At 47.5% G+C, this 21,651-nt stretch overlaps 7 protein-coding genes across 7 annotated transcripts; 1 reads left to right on the plus strand and 6 right to left on the minus strand.

Moving 5' to 3' along the window:
* Positions 1–12: 12 nt before the first annotated feature.
* On the minus strand, positions 13–2,771 carry BDQ94DRAFT_153916 (transcription factor IIF subunit TFG1). The gene is made up of 4 exons (XM_026768212.1): positions 1,233–2,771; positions 865–1,158; positions 566–809; positions 13–498 (listed from the first exon to the last, which is right to left on the minus strand). Exons 1-4 carry the CDS (start codon positions 2,580–2,582, stop codon positions 257–259), a joined length of 2,130 nt encoding a protein of 709 aa, XP_026620496.1. The 5' UTR covers positions 2,583–2,771; the 3' UTR covers positions 13–256.
* Positions 2,772–2,876: 105 nt separating this feature from the next.
* Positions 2,877–5,043, minus strand: BDQ94DRAFT_153919 (protein HGH1). Its single transcript, XM_026768213.1, has 7 exons — positions 4,941–5,043; positions 4,818–4,863; positions 4,600–4,703; positions 4,409–4,522; positions 3,362–4,351; positions 3,199–3,290; positions 2,877–3,129 (listed from the first exon to the last, which is right to left on the minus strand). The coding sequence occupies exons 1-5, from the start codon at positions 4,959–4,961 to the stop codon at positions 3,560–3,562; spliced, it is 1,077 nt and encodes a 358-aa protein (XP_026620497.1). The 5' UTR covers positions 4,962–5,043; the 3' UTR covers positions 2,877–3,129; positions 3,199–3,290; positions 3,362–3,559.
* An 823-nt stretch (positions 5,044–5,866) lies between these two features.
* Positions 5,867–6,567, minus strand: BDQ94DRAFT_163619 (DUF3632 domain-containing protein; the record flags this gene model as incomplete). The annotated part of the gene is made up of 3 exons (XM_026769778.1): positions 5,867–6,151; positions 6,205–6,297; positions 6,451–6,567. 3 exons carry the CDS (start codon positions 6,565–6,567, stop codon positions 5,867–5,869), a joined length of 495 nt encoding a protein of 164 aa, XP_026620498.1.
* Positions 6,568–8,810: 2,243 nt separating this feature from the next.
* On the plus strand, positions 8,811–10,464 carry BDQ94DRAFT_113492 (inositol monophosphatase family protein). The gene is made up of 3 exons (XM_026763607.1): positions 8,811–9,195; positions 9,296–9,377; positions 9,538–10,464. Exons 1-3 carry the CDS (start codon positions 9,042–9,044, stop codon positions 10,214–10,216), a joined length of 915 nt encoding a protein of 304 aa, XP_026620499.1. The 5' UTR covers positions 8,811–9,041; the 3' UTR covers positions 10,217–10,464.
* Positions 10,465–10,711: 247 nt separating this feature from the next.
* Positions 10,712–13,928, minus strand: BDQ94DRAFT_163621 (lipase ROG1 family protein; the record flags this gene model as incomplete). Its single annotated transcript, XM_026769779.1, has 3 exons — positions 10,712–12,575; positions 12,800–13,636; positions 13,723–13,928. The coding sequence occupies 3 exons, from the start codon at positions 13,926–13,928 to the stop codon at positions 10,712–10,714; spliced, it is 2,907 nt and encodes a 968-aa protein (XP_026620500.1).
* A 255-nt stretch (positions 13,929–14,183) lies between these two features.
* Positions 14,184–16,362, minus strand: BDQ94DRAFT_113497 (diacylglycerol/lipid kinase family protein). The gene has a single exon (XM_026763608.1). The coding sequence runs from the start codon at positions 16,111–16,113 to the stop codon at positions 14,689–14,691; it is 1,425 nt and encodes a 474-aa protein (XP_026620501.1). The 5' UTR covers positions 16,114–16,362; the 3' UTR covers positions 14,184–14,688.
* Positions 16,363–20,780, minus strand: BDQ94DRAFT_184613 (inositol polyphosphate kinase VIP1). Its single transcript, XM_026774683.1, has 3 exons — positions 18,137–20,780; positions 16,746–18,072; positions 16,363–16,675 (listed from the first exon to the last, which is right to left on the minus strand). The coding sequence occupies exons 1-3, from the start codon at positions 20,571–20,573 to the stop codon at positions 16,612–16,614; spliced, it is 3,828 nt and encodes a 1,275-aa protein (XP_026620502.1). The 5' UTR covers positions 20,574–20,780; the 3' UTR covers positions 16,363–16,611.
* Positions 20,781–21,651: the final 871 nt, after the last annotated feature.

A 21,651-nucleotide genomic window follows, 5' to 3' on the forward strand; every position in this document is an offset into this window, starting at 1 on the left:
AAAAATATTCATCTTATGTAGTAAATTATCGAATTAAATTAGGTACGCCGGTAGCGCCTCTGTTTCTTGAGTCCTATAGCTAGCTGTACACTGTCCAGCGACCCCTACAAAACCACGGGGACTCTTCCTTTAGGTCAGCGCAACGGCAAAAGCTTCTTGTGGTCTTTTCATTGATCGCCCACGCTTCGCAAAAGCATTTTGATCAATAGTGCGAAACACAATCGTTATATGATCTGCGTAATGATGTTGTACCAATTTATGTCTCTTTCAGTGAACCAGGTCTTAAGAGCCTATCTTCTTTCCCGTACACTCCAACATCTTTGACAATTGCTATGAACCGCCGGTGATTCTCTTTGGATTCCCCAATACGAGGACGGAAGATTCTAAGCAAATCGCTACTCCCAATACCAGACTGCGGAATAGCGGCATGGATTTCTGCGGGTGTAGGAAAGCCTTGGGCACTACCAGATGGACCCGGAGTTGAAATGCGTGTTGGACCTGCAGGTGTTCAGCTACTCAGTAAATCGGTTCGTAGTGCGCAGGATGATAGAATCAAGCAACTTACCCCTCAGAGACTCCGGACTGCTAGCACGACTTCCGGAGAAGCTCTTGCTACCCAAGGGAGCCGGACTGCCGGCCCTTGAGCCCTGCGGTGTCACACTCTGTGAGGCCACTGACGGAGGATTGAGCTTCAGTTTCTTAACTTTCCCACTCTCACTCATTTCGCCGCCCGATCCAGCCCCACCGTCAACATCGCTAGCAGATCCTGCGCTGCCTGCTAACACATTCCGAACACGCTTTTTGCTGACCTAGACCGAATCAGTAACCGAAACAAACGCAGTTTTAACAGAAGGTAAAACGTACTGGTAATGATGAAGCGCTTGGAGACATAGGACGAGAAGGTGGCTGTGGTGTGGGTTGGGAAGACGGATGTTTACTCTTCCCCTTCTTGCGGGACGTATCTGTACCACTTGCATCAGACGGAGACCCTAGCCGCTTCCTAGGTGCTGCGGCAGAGCCTTTTTTGGCCGGATCGGCGTGTCGTGAGCGACCTGATGGAGTAAGGTTGCCTTTTGAGGGTTCTTTCTTGCTCTTATCCTCCTCAGCTTTGCCCTCTTCCTCCTCCTTCTGCCGTTCAGCTTCACTTTCGTCCGAGCTCTGTCAAAAATGTCAGATCGTCCCAAATATCGTACAAATGCACATAGGATACGGGGAAAGGAGGAAGAAATTACCTCCTCATCTGAATAAGGGTTCACATCTGAACCGCTACTATAGTCATAGTTCTTTTCCCTCTTCTGAAGAGCCTTGCGTACTTTCTTTCCAAGCACTCGGCGAGCTTCTTTCTCTCTTTTTTCTCTAAGTTCCTCCTCTTCGTAGTCCTTTTCGTTCTTCAGATCGAACACATTGGCTTTCAGTTGGTCTTGCTTGATTCGCTTTTCAGCGGCCTTGGCTTCCTCATCCTCGTTAAAAAGATCATCATGCTCCTCATCATCGGCAAACCTATCCTCTTCGAAGTCCATCTCATCCGCTTCTAACCCTTCGACACCGCCTGGGGTTCCCTGTTTACCAGCGTACACTTTTTGTTGCCTGGCAAATTGTTCCAGTTCCTTTCGTTGAGCTTGTTCTTGTTGTTTCTCCATAAACCACCGCGGATCTTTGATCTTCTTAGCCATAAGTCTCTCGGCTTCTTCTATGGTCAAAGCCTTGAATGTATTCTTCGCACTGAAGCGATACCACTTCTCAACCGGTATCATTCTCATCTTCCCTGTATTCTCAAGCACAAAGACTGCGTGGGTCTCTGACAACGCGGCTTCATAATTTCCTACCCATATATTTTTGTTGTCAAAATCCTCCAAGTGCCATGGAAGGGCCTCCTCATACTTGATCCGAGTCCTGGCTATCTCCTCTGGGGTCATGTCTGTTTTAGTCACTTGCTGAGTTTTCTGTTTGGGGGCATTATGCCTTTTCGGCGCTGATCCGACGGAAGGAGCTATTTGGGCCATGTTCTCTGCGCGCTCCTTTTCACGAGCTGCTTTCCTAGCCTCCAACTCCTCGCGTTCAAGTTCGTCCATCTGGGTGCTTTGTTCGGAGCCGGGTTTCGAATTGAGCTGGCCTCTCTCAACGTGTGCTTCATTCGGCCGTGCTCGTGGATCTCGGCGCTGGAGCCTAACAGGGCGAGTAAACTGACTTTCATCGCGAGGATCGACGGACTTTTTCGAGGTGAACCTGGCGATATGGTGCTTCAAGCCTTCGCGCAATGCTCGTCTTGTAGTCACGATGGGGTAATCAACGTAATTCTCAGACAACAACGGGCCGCTGAATCCGTTTGCCGAAAAATCATTCTTCGGGTTCAGGCTTTTCTCGACGCGAGCCCCTGGTAGCTGGCTTGAAGTGACTGGTCTTGAGTTAGGCATCCTTGATGCGCCGTTTGCTGCCGAGGTAGGAGCTGGGGGTCTTATTGCCGGTCTCCTCTTTGGTCGCACGAGGGGATCCGCCACTTTTGGCCGGCGAATCCGCACTGGTGGAGGACCGTTCGACCCCGTCGGGGTCTTGAGAGTCTGATCATTAGTAGGTGTGGTCATGATAACGTTTTGTGTTACTCGTCGAGGTCGGAGAAGCCCTTAGCAAGTCTTCCAGACAAAGTGGCTAAAAGGCTGCAAGTGTTGCGCTTGAGGCCAGGGTCGAATACATGCGTTGTATCAGGTGGAAGATTAGGATTTTGAGCAAGAGTAGATAACTACTCAGGCGTTGAGTACTGAAGTGAAGCCGGGCGGACGCGAGATGACTGAAGTGAAGTGAACGTGATTATGTAAGTGATCAACTACTTCGTTGACAAAGGTGGCGGCGTGACAAAGGCACAACGGCATACTCCGTCTGGTGTTACCACTGCTCACAGAATGCCATATTGTGGGCTACGTTGTATTTTTACGGAAATTAACTCAAGTTGTGGGCCTTCATAGTGTCAATGAGTTCTTATTATTACTATCTGAATTACCTTCTACCCAGGCCAGGACAGATTAAAGAATTATTTCAGCCATCCTTCACACCATCACTATGTCTGGTAGATAGATCAATGGAAGAGCTGAGATCACAGTAGAAGACTTATCTTGTATTTATTCTGATTATTTGAGGTAGGCTTCTCTCTGCAGGATTGTACTAGTACTCACATACAATTGAAGTACTGAATACAAAGCGGACAGCATTATCTATGAAGGCTATGGTAAAGTTTTCGGTCTGACATATTCTGTGGGTCAAAAAAATGCTTGGGGCAAACAGGCTGGTCATAAAAGGTGAGTTATATAGCTTTGGTAACGACGCAAACAAATGCATCTGTCTAACCAGTAAATAACTTTTTGACTAGATTTCAGTCTGGTAAAAGCGCCACTGAGAATAGAATTCGTGCCTGCCCAAGCACCGAATTTACTTCATTACCGAGACGAATTGAAAAGCTCAATTTTGAAAACGTCTTTAGAATTTTGTATAAAGGCCCCTAGGCTGGTCTATGGTATGGGCTCCTAAATGCCTCACGACACATTCGCACCTTTCGCGATGCAGAATCTTAAAATAGCTCCTCAACCTTTTGGTCGTCATCATATGCATTTCTGTCAATAGGCGGATGCGGCTTTTCTTCGCCCTCTTCATCCCGCATCAAAACTTGAACTAGCCTATCGCAGGCTTCCCGAACAGCGTCGTCATCAACATGGAGGTGACATTCTCGGATTATAGGATATACTTTGATGGCCCTCATCTTATCCCGTCCTTCACGCGTCGTGGTAAGCAGCAGCAGAGTCTCAAGGTGTGTCACAATGATACTAGTGTCGCTGTCTCTTTGTTTGTCGGGCGGCAGCAGCTGGAGATCTGGCAGCATATCCATAGATTCTTCCTCATCATATTCCTCAGGGCCCATGATAGGCAACAAGATATAGGGAAGAATATCAGCCTCATCTTCGGACAGGAGTTTGGGATGGAAAGGTAGGTCAAATGCAACGTTCTTGATAGTTGACGCGACACCTTTTCTCCGGATCCCACTCGTATGTTCCGTGAACACGGTTAGTTTCGTCACTGGTACAACATCATCGTACTCTTGTTTTGTAGTGAAGTAGGCCCGCCCTTCCTCATATTTCGAGAGATCAGCAAACAAATATGACAGATAGTCGAAATTGGCGTGTTTGTTAAGTGCGCCCTCGGCTCCTTTAACAAAACAGTCCATCAGCTGATCGATCGCATTAGCAGAACTGGATACCCCCTCTGGAACCTTCCGTTTCAGCGTGAACAATTTCTTCATCTTTTCTGATTTCGCAAGGTTGGCAAACAACATGGCGACATCATCCGCATTCGGCTCCTTGACATTCTGCGAAGTTGGATGTTAGGCAGGTATGCAGACATTAACATCAATTCAGCAACTCACCGCCAGTTTGACTAAAAGAGTTTCGACAAAAGCATCGTCTTCGGCAAGAGCCGCTAAGACTTCCTCATCGGCTGAAAGGTTGATAAGTATTGTTATCGCATTTTTGGCGATAGGCTTTCGGTATGGGAAGATGGTCAGCGAATGCCTCCGTCAATGTTTAACGGCACAATTGAAGGACTTGGGTTACTGACTGTGTAGTCGCGGACCAAAAGCTTCAAGTCACGGACTGGTAGAAGCTGGTGGCGTTTGAAGAGTTCCGGCTGTGAGACCGAAAAGCCGACTAGATTTTCGCATGCTGAAAAGACCAGAGGTTAGAATAACGCTGATGTATGTCTCGGCAGAATGCGGGAGATGAAGATAGCAGAAACATGCGGTTTAGCACCAAAAGTCTAAGCAATCTGCAGCTTACCAATCTGTCTGATCGGTGTGTTTCCATGGTGGAGGAATTCAACAAGCTGGTTGATGCAAATACATCAGTCTCCGAATCGAGGACCCAAGACTTTCTTACAGTCAAAAGCGTGGTTCTACCTACCTCTTCTAGCTCTGTCGGCATGTTAAGGGGTTCTTGATTTCAGGTTGAGGAAAGAGGTGAAAGAGGCGACAATTCGCACAATGCTGATATCATGTAATACGTGCATTCTTTTCCTTTTCTTCGTCTTCTTTTCCCCGCCGGCTGGTGGGGATCAACTTTCTCAGGACTTCGGTACCGCCCACTCGATTGGGTATCCATCCAGCCATACTAAGTTCCTCCTGTCGAATCTGGCTTAAAGTACTCCATTTATGTGAAGCGCCTATGTATAAGTATCAGGACAGACTACTGAGTTACAGTAAAACAAACCCACGGTGTTAGACAAGGTTTGTGATTGAAATGAGGGCTTTTTAATACTAGGCGGTGACCCCTCTCTTCCGAGTTGCGCGCCCCGCGATGTATCCAAACGTATATGGTTGTCACAGAGACAGAAGTCAACCCTTTTGTCACCACTTGATCAATCAAGGACTGAGAACTCTAGGGCCGCAAGATATATTATCGAGTTTGGCATGATTGCGCATGCTGACTCAGGAGAAGACGCACATATCATGTACTATTGACCCTCCAGGAAGCTGTGACGGCATCAAGGCACGGCAGAGTTGGAAGGGAGAATCAATACAACATAGGAGGGAGCAATCCTGAACAGAGTCCTTACCCACCGTACTCTCTCTGTCCACCTTCTCATTGATGTCAGCCTTCTCTTCGCCTTCCTCCCCTGTTCCTCTTCCACGTCGTCGTCCCCTTGTGACCTCAACAACTTCTTCAGGCACAACAGATGTCTATCTTCATGCAGAGCCGGTCCACCAGACTCATACACTCTCAACACATGCGAGTTTAGCTCCTCCGCATGATACATCATCCTATAAATAGCGTCTGCGACATCCTCTGCAAGTTTATTGTCTCCTCCCTGTTTTGCTTCCTCTTTGATCTCATGGAGCTGCTTCAGCCAGAACATCCACCATTGAAAGCCGGTTCATCGCGCGTATTGGGTCTTCGGCGTCGGACTCATTAACGGAGCGGAGATCTCTATTTTCATTCTCCAAAGTAGCGCGGAACAGAAAGGGGGCAATCTGGCAGAGTCCATCCATGTAGTCGCGAGTTGAGGCCACTTTAGCGAAGATGGAGGACAAATTAAGCCGCTGGGTCCCAGACATTGTCACGAACCCGTTGATCCAGAATTCCACCATGTCCAACACGGAAAAGGGGAGGCCTTTCTAAATTAGACATTTCGGTCCCTTGCCACACCAACACCAAGTGCCCCTCTTACTGGCCTGGATAGCGGGCCTTTGCCCTGAATGCGGAGGATGTCCAGGACAATCGCATCATGCCCAGGACTCTCATGCGACAGGTACCTACCTGCCTGGTAGTATACATGCCAAATGCCGTGCAAGTATCCTTTCAGGCTGTCCACTCCATCCCCGACAGTGCAGTATCTGTCGGCGGTGATCCAGACTCTGTTGCCGGCCACCGAACGCAGTTAACTGATGTTTCCCCGGCTAGCTTCTTGACGAACTTCCTCCCAACCTAAACCAGCAGCGTTAACAGGGACTTGCTCATTACCATCTTCTGGTAAGGAAGCGAGTAAAGCCTCGGAATACTGCTGCATATTGCTATGATGGTGGTATGGCATTTCGTGAACGTTGGAAGGCCACAGGTCTGACAAGCTCGTGGTGTAGCAGTATGATGGGTTTTACGAAGTATTCATCACCCAATGCCCCCGATGGGACTGCCACCCAGGCAACACTGCTTGACAACTATAAATTTGTTCTAAGGGTGTTGAGCAAAGGACTGGATCCGGATCATTGATATCCAGTCCAACTTGAGGTGGTTATAAGGCTTGTGACGTGGCCTACATAGACGGCTCCAGGATTCATTTATACTCAGTGTCCCTGGTCAGACCGCCATCCAGGCTGCACTGTTTGGCGGCTGTCGATTGGCTTTAGGGGCGTTCTTGAACAGAGAATTGAGCCCGAGCGTTACGACCTCCCGCTTAAAATGAGGTGGCACAGGGTGGCGGCTTCGGGCCCGGGACCAGTCACTAAATAAATCAGATAGCAGAAGGGGATCCAATAATGTTATCTGAATAAGAGCTTGGCGCTTGCTTGCTTGTTACGAGCAGTCTGTTCTTTCTCGCGAGATGCGAGTAATTGTTTGATTTTTCAAGCCAGTGATGACAACTACTTTATTATCGGGTGCTTACTCAGATACAAACAAGCAAGTCGCGAGAGGAAACTGAAACTAGAGCGGAGATAAACAATAAATGACTCCAACGTTGAATGGGTTCGCTGGTTGTTACACCTCTGATGTTGAGTGCTACCTGCTCCTTTCCAATTCCGCCGGCCAGCCGCAAGTGCCTATTGGCATTCAACAGATCGATCATAAAAATCATAAATGCACTTTTCTCCTTCATGGATACACTAGAACAAAGTATGATCAGCCGGATGTATCTAGACAGTCAAGGAGCCCTGTGACGGTCAATCACGTTTCTATTAGCAAACTATGTTGAGCACCACACAAGGTTTGTCTCGTTGTTCATCTCGGACCTGCATGTATTATTCTTTCTGTTGCAAGTCTAATGTCATGTCCGTATCCCATTTAGCGATATTCTCCTCACTTACATGAAGTCAGCAGAGTGTTCACTCACGCCTTCATGTTTGACCAAAGCCCCATTCTTATCTCGTGAGATCGGTTTATTATCTTTTCCAATCTGTTTGACTCGTGGAGGGTCGGCTTCGACAGTCCCGACTTCGATAGCTGCAGCTGGAAGGTCGGCGGAACTGAAATGAAGTCGACAGCGCCAAATCTTATTGAGTCCGTTTCGGATTGTCACTTGGCGGGGCTTGCAGCTGCTCCGAGCACGATAGATCGCAGAAGGCTAACAGAGGCCAAGGGGATGATTTGTATGATCGGTATATGGAGGTATGCTAAGGACTGACTCGAGGGTCTGAAAGAGATATTTAGTTGATGGGCGGTTTTGGAGCATCAAATAGTCACTTCATACATCTTCTTCAAGCTCGTCCCCTTCGCATTCCTCGTAAACCCCCAGTGGCACGCCCAAATATAGTCCAGCACATTCTTCGAAGTTCAGGGCCCAATCTCAAGTCTTAAAAATGGTAATTATCTGGACAGTCGGAACCACAACCACCGACCTTTTGGGATCAAGAGGGCTAGGCGTTGGACTGGTTATATTGGCTCTTGCAGCAGTTTCCAGGTCATGGATAGGCATCTGCCAGGAATTGGAAATCAAGCAAGATACATGGCTATAAAATAAGGCAATACATGTGGCCAGGCTGATTCCCCACCCATTGATTCAAGTTTCTTCCTCTGCCCTCCACTAAGATAATACCTGACCCACGGTTCTAATCTGTCCTCATCAGATCTGTAATGATTTTGTTCGAAATTGGATGGTGTAGCAGACACCTTTATAAGATTGGTCCTTATCACCTGCTCTATTTCTCTTTTTCGACAAGGCAATATTCTGGACGGTATCCATATATATATATATATATAAAGAAACTTCTTCACAGGCATCGCGCAACACTCTACTAATTCAAGGATGCAGAACGATATCTACGGGCACAAAGCCGCGGGTGCCCAAACCAGCCAGTCGACTCTTCAACATGGATAGGGTATATCTACATTAGAACTTAGACCACGCAGCATTCAAAGCTAACTTCGCCAACACTCTACAAGCGTCTTAGGTTGGTATTAGTGTCTGTGGTGGTATCTACGGACGATTTCAAATTATTACCGCCACGGCCAGCAGTCAGCCGACCTGCCAACAGAGGAAAATAATCGATTCAGTACATTTGGCGGCCCGAGCCGAGCATGGCTAAACCAAAGAAGCATCATGGCTAGTTAGAAGCCCAGATTATTCGATGCGAATCAGACAGACAAATTAGGGGACCCCCTCTTTTGCCGCACGCTTTAGCGGCTTCTGTCATTGTGGGGAAGTCGTTCAATTCGAGACCTCCTCACCATCCTGTATCTTTCTTCCACGTACCCTATAGCTGCTCCATAGATTGATGGCCACCCCACTGTACATACGGAGCATCCACTAAAGCCAAAGACACTTTCCGTTTAGTTGGGACTTTAACTCCATACATGAGAACCATGGCACACAATTCTTATCAACATGACGGCAAACCCATTGATCTCGATGAAATCCATGATTACCTGATAAGCCTGGCTTTCCGTGCTGGGGATATCATCAACAGTGCTCTACCTACAGATGATAGTACTGGATCAAAGATGAATTGTAAGACCAAGATATGCTTTACCAGCTTGATGTACAAGCGATCTAGCTATGCGAGCTGGTCGTGGAGATGAATGAAGCCCAACTAACCCCATCCATTTAGCTGCTGATATCGTTACTCGATATGACAAAGCCGTTGAAGCTATGATATCCTCGGCCCTAAAAGAAAAATATCCATTATATCAGTACGTCCATACGGATTGAGTTATCATTCCCACCTCCCCCCAACAACAACGCTTCATAGCCCATTCCTTCTCACCTACCTGCGTCCAAATTACGGCTCGGTTCACTCTCTAACCATCTTACTGTCAATTTCCTGTTGTTATTGACTCACATGATGAACAGGTTTCACGGAGAGGAGACCTATGACCCAGCCCATCCCCTAACCGATGCACCCACGTTTGTGGTTGATCCTATTGATGGCACGGTCAATTTTGTGCATGGATTTCCCTGCTCCTGTATTTCTCTTGGTTTCGCCGTTTGCCGTGTACCCATTGTAGGCGTCGTCTTCAACCCTTCAACGCGCACTCTTTATTCTGCAATACAAGGCCGTGGGTCATACCTGAACCGCACCACCAAGCTTCCCTTCAAGGGCGATGATATAGGACCTTTAAAAAGCCTGGAGAATTCACTCGTTGGTATTGAGTGGGGCTCGGAGAGGACGGGTGCCAATTGGGAAACAAAGGTGCGAACTTTCGAGAAACTTGGCCGAGCAAAGGAAGATGGTGGTGCGATGGTCCGTTCGATGCGCAGCATGGGTTCTGCGGCGCTGAACCTCTGTGCCGTTGCAGCTGGGACCCTAGACTTGTACTGGGAAGGGGGTTGCTGGGCTTGGGATGTTTGTGCAGGCTGGGTAATCCTGACCGAAGCAGGTGGTGTCATAATAGATGGAAATTCAGGAACTTGGGAAGCAACTCTCGATGGAAGAAAATACCTTGCTGTTAGAGCATGCTCTGATGAAAACAGCAGGCTAGAGCTCATTAAGGAGTTTTGGGGGCAGATTCAAGGAAGCTTTGAATACTGATGCCTGCACTTAGCGGGCCAAAGGCTTCGGTCTACCATGCGTCAGTTATGTTGTCTCAGATCCTTATCATCAGAATGTACGCAGTCCAACTGATATACTGTGCTGTAAATGTGTAATATTATAGTACTATATATTGCATAACGTAAATATGCATCTCTATGTGCGCAACCATCTTACTCCTCAGCTGAACATGAATATGGACACAGCCAGCACACTTTCCCCTCAGCCCCAGTTCTAATAGGAGATTTATCAAACGAATTGAAGAGCAATCACCACAATTTTGGTGTCCATTTTTAGCAGTCCTTGCCAGGCCTCAAGCTCCCATCTATAATACAAGCCCATGGAACCCGAGAAATTCATAACAAACCAGTATCGGCTGGCAGAATTGTTATTTTTTTGACCCCGGATTGTATGTGGCTTAAAACTTAGACCTGGCATTATTGTTCAGCGCACCGCGCATTACTCCTTCATTATGTATAACGTCGGAAACAAGCTTCACGTATTCAATTGTGGTCCTTGTAAAGTACCTTGAGATTTATCACCATTCTTCGAGCTTTCAGGTTCGGTCGCCGATGCATCTGAGTGGTCAACGCATTGTTCATTTGCACCATCGCACCGAGCTATTGATGGAGGTCCAAAATGAGTATCGACAAGGTGTTGCACAACAGGCCAGCCATATGCATTTGTGAACATTCGCCGTACAATGATGTTGTTGTGAGCGTCAGGCTCAAGGCGGACGAGGACTTTGCGCCATGACAAATCACGGTGATAAGCTCTAGCGATTTTTTCTTCAAGCCTAAGGCCACTCTCAGTTTCGTTGACGAGAAGTGACTTTTCCTGGGACTCAACTCTCGGAGCAGGTTGTGCATTCGATGTTTTATGTTGTAGAGATCCCAATGTCAGTGCTCGCCGTTTAGGAGCCATCGGGGGCGGCATATCCTCGGGGTTGTAGATGCGATCATGGAATATTGTTTTCGGCCTTTTAGCAGGATCGAGGATAAAGTCTATGGAAGGGAGAGGCGGCATAAGAAGATCACTAGCTGATTCGAAGAACGTAGTTTGGGGAGGGGTATGAGGCCCGTATTCATGGAAGTCGCCAGTAGCGGAGGGTCCCTGAGCGTAAGGTCTGGCAACGGTCGGTCTCTCCATATCACCAAGAGTGTCAACAGTCTGGCTGCGCTTGTATATTCTCGTTTGCTTATTCCTAGATTGTGTCCTGGCTGTCTCCTTCGGTCGCAGAATCGAGAACATCTTTGAGAATGGGCCCATTGACGTGGATCGAGACAAGACCTGCCTGGGAATGGTATTTACACTGTTTCCAGGTGATTCAGTATACGGATGCTGTTCGCATGATGGGATATCGGTTGTACAGCTTGCAACACCACCAGCGATTGTAACATCTTGTTTCGGAGAGGCGTCGTCTGTTCTTGACCGAGCCACGTTGCCATAGCTGCTCTGCTCATTAGCAATTGTCAATTCTACCTCGCTTGCCAGATGGGTCCGTGAAGAATTCGAATTAGCTCCTGTCAACTCTGCCCAGCCCCATTCGGCCATTGTGCCCACAATGCCATTCTCCCTCCTAGCCTTTTCGACCCGATCAAGCCCTTTCCAATCAAGGAAGAGCAAACAAGAGGTCCGCAGAGGTACTATTCCGTCATTTACAACGTTGGAGTAAATTGTGCGGCGTTGAAATTTTGTAAGAACTTCATGGGCAGGACCACAAGGAAGCACTCTCAGCAATGGCTTGGAACGGACGTCTGGGACTCCTTGGGAGTTAACAGAATGCCCTCTTCCTCCTATCAGAGTTTCCCAGCCACTCCTCATCCTTGGTGCTGTCCAGCTAAGCCCTAAATCCTGGCCTGTCCGACCAACAAGTCCCAAATCTAGGGCAAAACGAACATACACCGGATTCTCATTACTTAGACCAAGAAATGGGGTTGCCAAAGCTATGAAATTCACCGGTCTGATCTTGTCGAAGAAGTCAGGGAAATGTTTTTGAATATATGCGATCGCGTACGTTTGAACGAGACCTCCAAGTGAGTGACCGACAAAGCTGATACTGGTGACCTGATAGCCACCGTTCCCGCAGATCGACGGTTCTGCGTACATATCGCGAGATTGGTCATGTTGGGGAGACTCTCCCGTGGCTCGTTTCCACGGTGTAAATGGCCCTGGATTCTTTCCTACCCCTTTCTGGGAACCGAAAGGCTGCTCCGGGCATGCAATTCGCAGAACGTATTTTGCGAGACGTTTGCCAAGGTATTGTATTCCACGCTCCGTGCGGGTTGCATTTCCGGGAAAGCCTCTTACTATTACCTGCTCCTCGTCGTCGTAGTCGCTGTCTTCATGACCTGCCCTACTATCAGCTAAGTTAGCTTCCACCTTGTGAGCCGTTGTCTTTTCCTCGAGAAAATAATAATCGAGGTGCGGGAAGTGAAGGGGATCTCGGAAGTAAAGATTCCGTAAGAGCAAGGGAAAGAAATCTTTGTAAGCCAAGTGGGAAGATTTCGCGCAAAGCAACCGATGACTGTAGTGAATAAGACGGTGCAGTATCCGCATGTGGCGCACTAACGCTGCGCTTACCTTTCCATTGCTGGGTATGCCTCGGCATTTTGTTGATCTCCGAGTCCCTGACCATTGGTTTTCGCCCTACTTTTAGCTAATCTCACGGCGGCATCAATGCTCTCCTTTAGGTAAAGCATGTCTGCCCCCAGATTGCTGTGTAGTCCATGGGTCAACACAACAAGATGGATTTTCTTGGAATGGTTATCTTTGAACGGCTCGCTTTCGTTATCGCCGTTTATTGCTGAAGCCTGCTCATCATCAGAGCCCACTGGTGGAAGATACGGTGTGTTCCAAAGACTAGCAGTATCGTCCAATAGTAAAGTTATAGACCGGGAGTAAACGCCTTTGGTAGCAAGCACCTGCTTGCCCCTTGTCTCAACTGACCAGTGATCATGCAATTGAGCAGCCTTGGGTAGCCCGGCACCGAAGGATGCACCTGTAGCTAGTGATTCTACCGAATTCTCATCACGGCCAACCAGCAGCTCGAAATTGACGGTTGCGGTGCTCGAGAATACGACCTGAGATATGATTTCAATGACCCAAGTTGTACTTTTCTCAGAATCGTAGTGCTGTTCTCCTCGACTATGGCAAGTATTCTGGGGTACAGTTAAGGTCGCATTCCAAGTGCCCCCGGCTTTAAGATACGGTTCGTATTGAGGAATACACTCTGATTCTTGTTGGTCGACGCCAAGATTCGGGTTGTACGTGGACGGATAGCATGACGCATAGAGAGTGTACGGGCCATGTAAGTAGGCAGCTCGTAGGGGCAGCGCAGATGTATTCTTAACCTTGACGTGTAGCTTAGCCGGGGGGAGGCGGATGTTGTCCGCCGCAGGTGTGTACGTCAACGTGTATCTGTTCCGGCGGGATCAGTAAGTAAATGTTTGCATATAGCGTAGCTTCGATGATGAGGAAGGAGCCAAGTGATGAAGGTCACAAACCTGATTATCTCGCCGACACGGACACTGCCGGCCTGATGAATCAGTAACATTTCAGGAGCTCGACTAGCAACTGTCGCGTTTGCACGCCACCCTTGAAGGGTATGATACCTCAGTTGATTCTCACTGGCGGCCAAGCGAAGTCCTTGATCTGGTGTTTGCGATGCCGAATATATTCGCGGAGATATGAACATGGGAGACAAGTACATATATTACCATCGTAGACGATGACTGACCGATTCCCCTTTGAAGGTCAGAAAAGGGTATATGGCAGGTGGCCGACTATGTCCAGGTAGATAGATGAAGTATGTGTTTCATTAAAGCTATCGATGAAAGGCAGATGGGTGTAAAATAATATGCTGCTCGGTCACCCGATACGTCCATTATGCCATGGCTAAAAGTGTATATTCCCCTGAATGAGCGGGAGTAGTGTCAATCAGAGTGGTAGATTTACATTACAGTAATAAGTCTTCCGTGTCCGTCCGCACTAGCATGACCGCCTTTCTTCTCCTATTTTACTCGCCAAATACGGTAGCAGATGTTCTGCTTAGTACTTTAACTTTTACTCCCCTTGTTCAAAATACTTCTATACTTCTAGGGTAACATACGGAACTAAGAGAGACTATGCACTATTGAATAGCTAAGACAGTCGCGCTCTTAAAAGGTACAACTAGATTGATTGTAGAAAACTACGGAGTACTGAGTAGCAGACTAGGTATGTATAGTCTCCGCTCGATTAGGGTGCAGTCAGTGCGTTCATGTCACGCTAGAACCCTCTGGAACCGAATTGCCATAACTACAAGCAATAATAATGATGTAGTTAATCTGCAGTGGTAGCTCCTTGTGCAAGGAGTCGGGTGGCCAGACCTTCACAGCCTACTCCAAGCGTACAATGTAACGGAGTCAGAGCTATGGTAGTGGCTCCAGGCATGACCTCTGCAACTGATTTATCCTTTCATGAGGACTATCTCAATTGTCAATACATCCGGGCGAGGCCTTTTGGTGCTGCAGTATTTCAAGTAAGGCCCTGGAAGCTTTATGTACCTCCACCCAACCACCATGTTCAACCGCTATAATCTTTCCATCGATACAGACCCGCCTCCATCTCTCGTCCACTTCACGAAATTCAATCCGGAATCCTTCAATCTCACCATAAGAGACACTTTCATCAGCCACGTGCTGCCCCGCCTGGTATGCAGAAGCCATTACTTGCATAACCCTTGATGCCGACATTGGCTCAAAATGAACCATCCACAGCCGACCGTCCAAAGGCCTTGAGTGAGGAGAAATCATAAAATCTTTCTCTAGACTCGAGACAAGACTAGCCAACACATACATATGCTCGGTGCACGCCAAAGTTTCTTCGCGCTTGCTCCTACCTTGATCGTCCAACTTGAAAAGTGTGACAATACCGCTAAACTTGTGGGGTTCAGTACTGTCGGAAGGGTAGAGCAATTCCTTTGCGGCTAGTTTGAATCTATCGGCTCCAAACTTGCGATACTGGACAGTATCGCTGTCGGCAACCAATGCCGCATGTAGACCCCAACTCGCAACAACGCCACCGTACACCTTGGGGTGTCCGTGAACGTTCGCCGAATTGCGTGTAATGGGAATTCTTTCACGGCCTTCGTCAATGATATAACTCGCCCCCGGTGAAAATTCGGCAACAAAGGTAGGCACACTGGTCGGTGTCCCTTGTAATAGAGCTACCAATCCAGCTGTCGGGTGTGCCAACAATCCTATTGAATTCGCCATAGCATTTCCTGTTCCTGTAGGGATGAGAGCGATGGTCGGAGGCACGAGAAGACTCTCCGGAGTACTATGGAAGGCATCAATCATGTCGGTTAAGCCTCCATCACCTGAGAGGAGAATGATTGTCTGCGGAAGTCTTTGCTTGGCACGCGGAATGAACCTTTCATAGCATAGTTCTGTGATGGTTCGGGTCGATTTCGTCTCATGGAGCTCATAATTTGTTACTCCGATGTAGAACAGCAACGGCTGTAGGATATTGCTATAGAAGCTCATTCCTGTTCCTGTTCCAGATGTGGTGGAAACAATGACATCAATCCTAACCCCTTCCGGACCAGAAGAACGTAGATAAGATGGCAACTGCGTAAACAGGTGCTTTCGCAACTGTGTGGGTAAAGTGGCTAGCTGGATGCTTTCGAGCAACGTGTGTTTGCTCTTGAGGTCGCTTGTATCTTCGCCATCGCGGAAGTATAGCAGGCGATACAATGAATCTCCGTCCTTCTTTTGGGGCACTATGGAGACAATGCTATCACAGGCGATTATTAATTCATTTGTATCTTGTTGGGATATGCACCGAAGGTTATTTTTCTGTGAATCACAGTCATCGAAGCATTCAACGTTGATAGTATATACAACAGAGGCCATGTGGGGCTAAGGTGTTAATGGTCGCCTATTAGACAAAAAATGAAAGGGGCTTGAAGGAAGCGTGGAAACAAGCAGGAATGAAGCAACTAGTAGACTAACGGCTTGAGAAGATCAGGACCACGCCCGAATATATAGGAATGGCCATGGATTGTCAGCTGCGGGACTATTTATCTAGACCTAAGTAGCTCTAAGAGCGGGGTACGCTAGCACTATCATGTCATCAATCCGGACACCAACTCACTCAAACAACCGCAACCCTATAATTGCTTCGCTATTTCCGCTGGAGAACTAGGATGTTGTTCTACATGAGAGGTGTTGTTCGGGAATATGTGTCGCACTATAACATACTGTGTAGATGAGTTTGGTACTAGAGGACCTGCTTAAGGCTATCATATCTAGCTGGAATGCAGAGATGGGAAACGAGGCAGTCATATAGTCACAACTCTGTATCACAGAGACCTAAGCCCGTGTACAAAATCAATGTGTCCGAGCTTCTGGTCAAGAGTGTGACCCGTGCTTATCACTAAGGTTCACTGCAATGAATGTCTTGGGAAGCTTTACCCTGGAAGATGTTAGTGACTGGTCAGTTGGGACTCTCAATTACATGTGTAACGCTTTCGAGTGTGACTTACGTGTCGAATCTCGCCTTCAAGGTCTCTATAACCTCTTTCCAATCATGATGAGCAGTCAAGCTTCTCCTTGGTGCACATCCAATGGCGTGCCGAGAATCAAGTTGCACGTCTAGTGGGTCAAAAGCATGGCAACCAGGGCTGATTGATATCCGAATCGAGTAGGAATTTGTTGACGATTCACAGTCCTTGGCCTCATAGAGTTCGAAGCAGATCTGAGATAAGTAGTCCAGCTCGGGAATGGCGGTCCTGGCTATCTTGGTCTGAATTCCGCCTTCCAGAATGCAGTTTAGGAGAGTATAAATATGTGACTCCTTTGTGAAATAGAAGAAAGACTTTGCGTCAGGCGAAGCCTGGACCTCTTCCAAATCCCTCACGATTCCTTGAAGCAGCGGCAAGGATGTCAGAAGGCCGATCTCCAGTTTCTCCGTGTCTGTGATCCCGTATTCCTGCGGTGTCACATAATCGAAGAGTACCTTAGCCAGTTTATATAACTCCCTCAATTTCGAAAGTCTCCCATCAATCTTGGCTTTCGTTGAGCTGGAGCCTGGATATAATTTGAAATAGTGGTCATAACTGTCATCAAGTGCTCTGAAGTGTGGCATTAGTTCGAATGCATGCATGCGCTTTTTCCATCCGAACCGATGGGCGAAAAGCGAGCCTTCTGTTTGTTCCTCGTGCTTATCATGGTCACTCTCATTGCTAGGACTAACAGAATCATCTCGCCTGGTACTCTTCAAGCTATAATGATGCTTTTCGTCTTCACTTTCGTCGCTATCGGGTGGCATGAAGACCCATTCTAAGAATTGTCGATTATGAAGCGCATCGAATTTCATGCTGTCGTAAAGCTCAGAAAGTTTACTGGGATCAACCTTCTCCGTATCACAAAATTCGGCAAAAAGCTTCTCCCATCGTTCTTTGAAAAGCATGGGATCTTCACCTGTACACCATCTTCCCTGAATGGAAGACAAAGAAGGTTTTTCGCATCCTGTGTTAGTCTGGAAGGATGGGCAGCCGTCATTATTATCTGTCCCAGAAGGCTGAAACGATGATTCATCAAATTTGCGGAAATTGTGTCTCATAACATCCCGATGGAACTTCATCAGTTCAACGACGGTAGCTAGCACAATTGATGGCTCCGGGATATTGTCCTTTGGCCACGTAAACTGCGAAGGTGCGGATCCTTCCCTTAAAAGGAGCTTTAGCTTCTTTTTCACCTTATCCATGAGATCCTTCGCAGCATTCGAGTCGTCCAAAAGATCTTTACGGACTTGTATGAAATTTTCGGGAAGCTCCTTCTGATCGAGAAAGGAGCAAGCCCATATTTGGGCTATACTGTTGATCAGAATGGATTGGAAAAAAAAAAAAAAAAAAAAACCATTGTCCTGACTTACCACTCGTGCTCACTCTTCGTTCAGAGCTTGTATATATGCGGACATTATTCAAAGCTTCCTTGTTCATTAACTTCAGATCATCACGCATGTTAAGCCCTAGATCCTGTGATTGATAGCGAGCTGCATGTGTTGGTTCCCCTCCCCACTTGATTACGAGTTGGAGTTTGTCTAGAATCAGATCGTTTTCTGCGGCAGAAAATCTCGAAAAGGTTGCACCGGATATCGAGTCACTCCGCGTTTGAGGTCGACTGACTTGATCATCTCCTGTGGAATGCTGTTCCTGCGTAGATACAAGTAATTCATGCTGCGCTGGCCCGGAAGGTGATGTTGGGAGGGCCGACGATGTCTGCCCGCGTAACTCTTCCGGCTTCCGCTTGCGAAACATTGGTTTGATTTGAACTTTAGTCCCTGGCCAGCCCCCTTTCTTCTCAAGTGACGTTCGGAGCAGCTTTAATTTGTCCATATCTTCGAGATTCTGGTCCATGGCAACCTTGACCGCATCCGAGACGCTTGCCAATGCGGCCTCACCCTTGATCACTACCTCTTCTTGATGGCCTTTGAGCAAGTCAATAAAAGGCTGGCTGTGAAACGTGAATTTGAACTTCTGCTTGGGCGTGCGATCTGCGTGTCTTATAACTGCCACCATTCCCTTGAGTTTCCATGAGTGTTTCGAAGCTGGCGGCGGCGGCGGCGGCAGGCCCTCGGTAGGCAGGTCCACTGGCAATATTGACGACTTAGAGTTCTGCGAAGTATAGATCCTTGGGTGCGCGAGTTTATCGAGCCCACTATGGTCCACACAGCCATTTCCATTGTCGACTTTCTCCGCAGATGATGAAGTTATTGGCCGCGAAACAATGGAATCAGACGAGCCTGTGTCAGAACCCCTTAAACCCGTTTGGTTTCCGTGAAGCTTCGATGCACTTGGGGATTTCAGTAGGGTCTTCAAGGTGTGTCTGTGAGACATAGAATGTCTCCAAGAATGACCAGAATCGGCAGGAATAGCATCGACGGGCTCAAGAATTCCTTCAAGTTTGCGCTTTTCGTTTATAAAGGTGTCCCTCAGAATAGCAGCGCATCTGTCATAATAGTCATTGTTGTCTTTGACAAAACTCCAGCCGTTCACGTCAATCACATAGCTTTTCTCCCCCACACGAAGCATGTCGAATCCGCATATTCTCTGGCCAAACCCATTTGATATCTTAGAAGCAATAGCTGCTTCATCCCTGCTCAGTTTTGTAATATATCTGAGCTCCTTTCCATGGGTATTGCGGCGAACGAGTCCGTCAACCACAGGAGACTTTCGCGTCTCTGCGTGACAGAAATCTGGACCGACTGTATAGGCTTTGACGTCCTCTGAATTATCGACCCTCAGGAACTGTTCATAAATGTAGCTTGTATCTGTTTCTGTGACTGATCTGGGGACGGTAAGGTCGGGGTCGTATTCGGAGCTTTTGTTGCCGACCTTTCGAAAAAGCCTTCTACCACCACCATTATATTGCTGGTCGTTAGGAAAGTATATATGGATGTTGTGGTCTTCCCCATTTACTGGCTTCTCAACGAAAGGTTTTCTGAAAACTTTGCCGTCAACAATAAGAGAATCGCCATCGTCAGATATCCTCACGTTCATTGTTCTCAAAGCTCCTCCCCCAGTGCCATCACTGGGACCCTCGAGTTTCACTCCTGTCAGATTATATACATGCTCGGCGAGTTCTGGAGATTCCAGGGTAGGCCCTCCGTCTCGGTTGACCTCCAGTCTCTTGGGTGTCGGGACACTCATCTGATCTAATATTTTCAAACAGAGACGCCGGTCCCATAATACCTTCTGCATGGGAAGATCATTGACACAGAATGGCTTCCGAAGTCTTGCATATGCGATAGCTTTGTCCAACGGGAACCCATCGGAAAAGAATGCTATCAGATATTCACAGACAGGCCAATTCTCTACAGCTTCGTCAAGGATCACCTTGTCACCAAAGACAATTACTTCGAACCCACCCTTGGATTGAAGACGCGTCAATATATTTTGGCTGGGTTTGCTGCGGGCTTTCACGTCCAACGCACAGACACCAATTCGTCCGAGATATGGTATTCCGGAGACCTCAGCTTCACTGATCGAGCTTGCAGCCGTGCTCCCACTGAGCCTTCTGGGCGCCCGACTAGAGGAGCGAACTGGAGGGTTCGGGGCTTGTCCAGCGTTCCAATTATCTGAAGGAGAATCGGATTGGTACGACTTGGATCCTTGTCCTTGCGCGCCATTTGTGTTTCCCTTCGAAGAATTCGGAGCCGTTGGTTCATACAGGAGGCTGAAAGAACCTTTGTCTATACGATCGGAGCCTACACTCGGCGATGATGCCCGGGATTCTGGCTTCGCTTCCATACTGGGGCCTGTAGTGCCAACGTCACTAGAAAGACGGACAATGGGCTCGCTGGAATCCATTGAACATGAGGCTTGGAAATTTGACACAAAGATGTCGGATAATGATGAGCTTGGTCACAGATTGCCACTGATCAGGTTCCGGATAGGAGGAACTTGCCGGACGTGGAGTCAACAAATGACAGAAAAGTCAATGGATGACGTATTTTTGTCTCAGTAATACTTATGTTCTAGTGCACATTTTTCCCCTTTCTTTTCGATTTGGCCGTTGGCGACCGCGGTGATAGTGGCGTAAATGAACCTGTGGTTATCCAGTAGGAGCGTTTTCTCATTGTGGGTCTTGGACTGCCCTATTCTAAGCTCAATAGCACACTCATAATTCAAATGGTTACATATTTACTTGAGGATTGCGGGCTGCGCTTAGTACTACTGGTCTGTAACCAGATCTGGTCCATGAAAGATAATCTTGTTCTTAGAAGTCTACAGAACACATTTCGCAGATATATTGTTCTGCTCTCTACAATGTACTGTGTCTACATACTGTGGGACTTGGGCATTAAGCTAATGCATGCAGTGCGGAGTCTAGCACTTTAGTTCCACAACTCGGATCACCGACAAATTATCATCGTCACCTCTTGTTAAACTCCTCCCCAGCATACACAGTACACAGACCTACAGGCAATGGTAAACCCGGTTCGTCTGTTTCCGTGCCTTTCAAAGCGTAAGAATACAATGAATCTAATTAGAGGTGATCATGATACAATTACCTCACGAAGCAATACTTATAGCATTAGCCTCGATTATGTAGCTACCTAGATTGAACTGTCAAATTGCAAAATATTCTACTTGTCTCTGAAAGGGGCAGATATGGAATACTTACAATCAAGTGTCAGGGCCCTAGAGATTGCGGGTATCTTAGACGTTCTTTGCAGAATATTCTTTACCGACCAGCATGGCCAACCTACAAAGGACTGGCACAACTTACAAAGTACTCTGTTTTAAGGTGCCACCCCTGCCATCTGGTGATCTACATATTTCATTAGTCCATCGAAACGCTCTGAAAACAATTGCGTGCTTGGGGTATCAAGGATATTTAGGCCTTCTGTTGTAGCTGCAAAAGAGATGCTACTCTGATAGATAT

Source organism: Aspergillus welwitschiae (assembly GCF_003344945.1).
Source record: "Aspergillus welwitschiae strain CBS 139.54b unplaced genomic scaffold BDQ94scaffold_59, whole genome shotgun sequence".
Classification (NCBI taxonomy): Eukaryota; Fungi; Ascomycota; class Eurotiomycetes; order Eurotiales; family Aspergillaceae; genus Aspergillus; species Aspergillus welwitschiae.